Here is a 6,900-nt window from a genome sequence, read left to right as displayed (position 1 = left end):
GTTTTCATTAGTTTCAACTTGGGCATAATAAAGCATGGTGACCCTAGTATCAAGATAAAAGAATAACGGTATTAATTTCCATGGTAAGATTTATTTAATGAGCTATTAACAGCTTGATTAACTGTTAGGTATTACCGGGCTGGAATACTAACAACCGTTACAATAATATTATTGCACCAAGGAATGAATGAACTTAAAAAGTCGAAAAATATCAAAAATCAGAAGCGGAACTACCGATATATTAAATTATTAAAGCAATCACTATTATTTATGTCTGAAATAATAATTGTAGTAATAAAGGAAAATGGTATTATTATATGATACAAAAATGTTAAAAGTTAAATTCTAAAATTTAAGATTTCATTCCGACCTAAAGCGATTAGAGCTGGAGAACGAGTGCGTCATATTCAAAGGAGCAAATTTACTCCTGCTGCTGAAAAGCAACATCTTTTAGTAAATGACTGAAAGCTAGACTTGTTACAAGCTTATTTTAATTCTCTTCCGCATATCAAATCTCTTATTTAGGGTACATTCAACGATTGAATACTGGACGCATGTTATACACAACTTTTTAAAACGTATTGTATATGATGATGATGGAATATTGCTGCAGCAAGTATTAACAGGGATATTGAGAAATCTCGTAGTGACAAGTTGACAATTCTCCGTTGCGAGTATTAATTTGATCTGCAGGTTTTATCTAGACCCATGGCCGAGTCGAACCTTGACTTCCGGTTCGCTAACGAACTGAATAAAATCATTGGTCATTAACTTTTACAAAGCTGTATGATTTTTACAATTACATGTAGGTATTTGTGAATGTCCAGCACTAGAAGATTTTCATCTAATTTCCTACACAGTGTAGACAATTCCTTTGGCAATATATGAATCTGGAGGTGGGAATATTGATGTTCAGCTTCGTTGTGAAATAAATAAGGGGAGATAATAATCATTTAAAATATTTACTTCTCTTCAGATAGACTCGACCTGTTTTTCCCGGTCTTCGGACTGCCCATACAATCCTCATTTGTTACAGGGGCGGTTATAAGAGTTTCGAAGACGATTTGTGACTTGTTCATGATTTTAATCCTGATATACTGGTGACTTAATTCGCTGATATTGAAATGACTATGTCCATCGACTGGTATAATTGGAATTCAAGTTTTCCTCCAGTCTGAGACAGTATCGTGTACCTTACAACGTGTTCTAGGGTTTATTCGACAGTTTTTTAACGCTGAACTGTCGAGGTATTTTTAGTTTGAAAGTTACGAACCTACCAACCTACTTCAACACAGCGGAGAATAATACACAATTTTGATGATAGAGTTGGTTGGTTGGCAAATGACAAGTAGACATCAGCCTCCAGATAACTAATATCACAGACTAGGTAGGATCTGCATCAATAGGAGGATAGAGCCTTGGTTTTGAAATTGAAAATTCTAATGATTTTTTACCCGATTGCTTATGTTGCGTATTATACGTAACTATTTCTGAGGATTTCTGAAAATGAATAAGGGGAGATAATAATATTTGATGTTCATACTTCAAACCATAATCAAGCTATCGAACTCGGTTCTGTATCAAACAGAAATATACAAAAAGGTTCGCCAGGCAGTTCAGTTTTCGAACTGGAATTAACAGAATTTGTTGGAGCGAAATGAATTCTTCCTAAAGATAGATTGGCATTATTCGTTTCAAAATTGAGACAAATAAACTACCAACATTTTTCTTGAAAGCCAAAGATAAACCGATTCATTAATACCAAACGACATAGGAACACTATCGGAGAACCTTGAAAGTTACAATTCTAATACGAAGACTATTATTGCTATCATATAATAAGTTTTCTTTTTGGAGTGAACTGATATATTAATTCTATTGCAATGTGTTTGGCGCAAATTTCAATACGTTTACTTCCATAAATGATTTGTTTAAGAAAGGAAATGAGCACACGAGGTCTCTGTCTTTTGTCCCATCCTACTAGACATTACTCCCTTCCAACCTTCAACAACTACAGGGGAACCGAGTTTATACGACCCATGTCGGGAATTATCAATGGATTTCCAGTAACCACAAATAAGCGATTATATTATTATTTTAACGTTTATAGTTTCATTTGTTTTGGTAGACAAAGTTTTCAATATATAACTTTTTGTGACATCAAATAGTTAAGGGGAAATAACACAGTTGATTCAACCCTTCATATCGGCACAACATTGGTGACCCGCCGGAGTTTCCTTACTCCATTCCTTATAACACAGAGTTGATATGTACCATAATCTCTTGTTAAAGCATATTAAGATACTTATTGATTTAATTGGTCGCGGTAATAGACAAATTCTTCACTAGCGTCTATGACTATAAAGATAGAATGGGCAAAAACCTCCTAAGGTTTTTGTGAATGCATCCGGTTTATCCAAGTCAAGAATCAACCACACTAATTTTTCTGGTCTGGTATTTTCTAATTTTATTTTGTCTATGACAGGAATACCAGTCATAATATGAAGTGAATTCCTGGAGATATTCGAGGAGTCGAGTGAAACAATTATGACAACTCAGAAATCCTTTTACAGTATTTATAAATGAAGTTGTCTCCCATACATTACGAAAATATTTTCTTTACTGTCGCACGAGAATAAAGGCATAATACAAAGACAATTTGTTCAATTGAGATTGGAAAATTTCATTTGCAATGAGTCACATCTAAGTTCAGTTTTGGTTAATCAATTTAAATTTTGATTCGCATTGCTTATAAGGGGGAAGGGGTGTTTAATCGGGAAAGAATGGCGAAACACAGAACCAAGAGGGAAGTGGGAAGGTTGTAGGATAGAGGAAGATAATTAAGAAACAAAGAGGTTGAAGAAGAGAGTAGAGGTGGTGTAATTAGTGATGAAGAGCTTGTTTATGGTAGGTTTGAGAGGCCAAGTTTATTGCAGCAAGGAATTAGTGGACAGTTATTCTGACACTAGCCAGAGGGGTATCCTTTCACTTAGAGAGGCACTTCTTGAGCATCCGTGCAGCGCTTCGAATTATAGTACTCCGAAGACTTTTTATAGCTCGCCATAGCTATTCCATCAAACTATCTGTGTACTGCTGACAAAAATTGAATAAAATTGTATATGGATACAATTCATAAGTAACCTCAGTGGTGTAATAAAATTGAAGAGAATTCCCTCCCTTGATGTGAAAAGTATATGAAACGTGACTATTTGAATTTGATTTTAGACCACTAAAGTATTTTATGTAAATAATTGTATTCATATTGGAGAGTTTTGAAAGAGATTTCTGGAAAAAGTTAAATGAATTGTGTAATTTAAATATGTAAATAAATGATCACTGAGTCCAGATATAGGTCAGAAAAAATCCATAAAAATGAAGTTGAAGTTGTCTCCCTTACCCTGATAAAAGCTCATGGGATTACTTCGATTGAACCTCTGTGGTCGAGCTAGAAGCAATCAAATTTGTTAAGGCAATATGGTGGGACCATATATAGGCTATAGACATTCCATACTACCGTGTTTGACTCTCCAAATAGTGAATGTCGGACCAGAGCTTCTATCTAGGTCAAATATTACGTCACACGAGTTTAAAGGCTAACCCGAGCTCCAATTGAAGTCATCCATTGATATGCATCTCTATGTATAATACGCTAGAGGTTGTTTTATTCAAGGGAAGTAACTTGTACTAACTTTGTGTTCTTGTCTATCATTGCCATAACGTTGAAGGTTAATTTCTGAACGAATCTTGGCACTATGCAACTTCATGTGGTTCGACCAGACCCGTCTATGCTAGAATAAAATGTCGGGTTTTATTCCCAAAATTTTCGGTCATTTCAGCTAGGAACATTGAAAGTTTATTAAGCATCACAGGATCGTTTTTTTCCATAGAGTTGTTCCATTCAACTAAATCGTAATGTCGACAATGAAACTTTTTAGCCTAACTGGACATTGAGTTATACATTGGAATATGGATTGTACACTACTGAGAAATTTGCTGTCAGGTTTAACCTCTTGAGATAGTACAATCAAACATGTTTGAATCATATTTTAATATACAAAAATAATATGACTGAGCATTTAAACATAGATATTAATAATATAAACAATAAACAAACAAGATTAATAAACAGGAATAAATACTAACAGATACAATAAAAAGTATAGAGAAGAGACAAAGACAGAGAAGCCTAAACTGAAAAAAGAGACAGTGTTAGATGTTGAATTAAAAAAGATAGCACCAATAAAAGAATCCGGAATTTGAAATCATGAAAAGGGTTTTGGATCACCATGCCCTTCTTGTGGGTCAATATTTGTTCCAGTTAGAATTGGGAGAGAACTCATACGACAAACAGCTCAGCAAAATTTGTAAATCAGTGTTCATAAAGACCAAGAGATGCCGCATGTTGTCTTGCTCGGTATCTCAAATTTTCAATACTTGAATTCAATATAGCGTCTTTTGTGGTAGAAGATGGTGATCCGAGTGGTGGGTTTATTGATGAATGTGCTACTTGTGGTGGTGGTGGTGGTGGTACTCTCAGTGGTTCTGGTCGAGAAGTAGGTGATTGTTGTGATTCTGGTAATGTTGATTGTGGATAATACGTTGGCCAGTTGTTCAAAGGCGAGGCACCATTGGAAGGAAAAGGAAACATAGACATCTGTGGTAGTCCCGACTGTTGATACTGCATCTGTTTATGTAACATGGCACTAGCTAGTGCTTGCTGTTGAAAATTAAACATTCCTAATTGTGAAAGGGAATACTGGTACTGTACTGGATTTCGATCAACATTGGATTCTGAAGCTGAAATATACAATAGATTTTCGTTGATATTGAGATGAGTGAATGGTGTTCTACCAACAACTTTAGACGATAAATTTTACAAAGTTTCACGAATCACGAATGTGTCTATGCCAACACAGTCTTTCGTACAAGAAGGAATGGGTCTGACTTCATAGCCGAATGGCTGAAATTCTTATATCTGCTTGTGGCAAAATAAGCATTATGCCATTTCTGTGCTTAATATTTGCTTTAGCACAAAACATCCATCCGAAACAATGTTCATAATAAAACAAATTGGCGTTCTAAAGATCTAGCTATATCAGCGGGTGAAGTTAGTTCTTAAAGAAGAATTATAACCTTTAAAAAAGTTAAATGAACACATCTTAAACTTACCCTTATGTGATACAATGGGAGAAGAACAGGTAATATTTGGTGTTGGTGTTTGTGATAAGTTAGGTTTCTCATCAACGACATCAACTGTTTCATCTTTAATAAGAGACTCGTCAACATCAGCTCTTGGAGAATCTAAACAACAAGATTTGTGATGAAATAATAATAAGTAACAACTAAAATTAGTACCCTTTAATTGCAATGCTTTTAACCCAATTTAGCAGTATTGATCTCTAATGGTGTGTGTTCAATGTGTTCAACTTGCTGTCATGATTTCTTCTTTATTATCAAAATCAAGTCTATCTGATGATTTCAATTCAAAAAGAGCCAAAAACTTTTCAAAGTTGTGCACTAATATGAGGAAGAGGACGGGAGAAGTGCTCATTCTTTCCAGGAATCTAAATGGAATTCTACAACCGTGTTTGAACATATATTTCGTTCAGTAGATATTTCTGTAACTTTGGTAATGCCGTGTGAGCTGTAAAGATTCCTGGATTTTTTGGAGAGCAGAAAAGAGTAGGCTACTGCTCAGTGCTGTCTGTAGTGCGTATGGTGAAAAATGTTGGACGTTAACAAAATTACGGATCAAAAAAGAGTTTTTACCTGCAGGTTTATCTGATTGTAGTGTGTCTAGTTGTGATACGCCATCTGTACTCCCATCAATAGATTCTGTATCCACAGTATTCTCATCTATTATTTCTTCATTATCACTCATAATACTGGCATCATTATCCTTGGCATCTTCTTTATTGTTATCATTATCTTCGTCATCAACTCCAACCTCTTCTTCTTCACCATCTTTCTTCTTACTGGCTCGCTGTTTCTTTCGGAATTTGGCCCGACGATTTTTAAACCATACCTATTAAAACAAGCAAAGTGTTGCTTACTTTTACAACGTATGTTTTTATTCTTTCAGAACCTAACTTAATGTTCGATATATGGTGATACTGATTTGAAAAAAGGGGGCACATTTGGACAAAATCTTTAATATCTAAATTATAACGCACAAAGTATTCCTAGAACTGTTTACCTGTATTCGTGCCTCTGGTAAATTAGTCATCATTGCTAATCTTTCTCTCATTACAACATCAGGATAATGAGTTTTTCCAAATGTTTTCTCCAATGCTGCTAACTGTTGATTGGTAAAGGCTGTTCTGCTTCGTCTTTGTTTACGATGAGCTCCATATCTAGCTTCCAGAATTATATCTGAAAACAAAATTTCAAATATATACTTCTTGCTATAATATATGTTGTGTGTTTTTATGTATCGTCCTGGCAATGGAATGGTTGTATTTAATAGGATTTGGTGTAATTTTCTCTAGACGCAGTTCTGAAAAGTAGAACTTACAACTAAAAGTTGATTTATATATTTTAATATGAGAATGTTATAGACTATCCCCTTCCTCGAAAGAAACCCAAGTTTAATTATCAATCAAAAGTAGCAAGAAAAACGTTTAGTTCTAATGTCGAAAAGTTTAAAAACAGCCAAATACTAAACTTTCATTTAGAACTTGAAATGCACAAAATTATTTATAAGATTTTTCTAAAGGAAAGAGAATGAAGTCAACAAACTAACAACTTGTCAATGTCAGTTTATAGATTGTACTTGTTAATCTTAACACATCTTAACACATTTTACTGGAGAATAGAAAAAAATTAACAAATCAAACAACAACAGGTGTCGTTCAAATTTTTACTTTCATTTTCACTGAGCTATGTGAATCTATAAGTCTA

General features: G+C 34.4%; 1 protein-coding gene across 1 annotated transcript; it reads right to left on the bottom strand.

Moving 5' to 3' along the window:
- Nucleotides 1–5,986: 5,986 nt before the first annotated feature.
- LOTGIDRAFT_100263 (hypothetical protein) lies at nucleotides 5,987–6,340 on the bottom strand (the record flags this gene model as incomplete). The annotated part of the gene is made up of 2 exons (XM_009065299.1): nucleotides 5,987–6,025; nucleotides 6,197–6,340. Coding segments are annotated over 2 exons (183 nt in total), but the record flags the coding sequence as incomplete, so codon positions are not given.
- Between the last annotated feature and the right edge of the window lie 560 nt (nucleotides 6,341–6,900).

Source organism: Lottia gigantea, assembly GCF_000327385.1.
Source record: "Lottia gigantea unplaced genomic scaffold LOTGIsca_69, whole genome shotgun sequence".
Taxonomy (NCBI): domain Eukaryota; kingdom Metazoa; phylum Mollusca; class Gastropoda; family Lottiidae; genus Lottia; species Lottia gigantea.
This window is presented reverse-complemented; position numbering and strand designations above follow the sequence as displayed.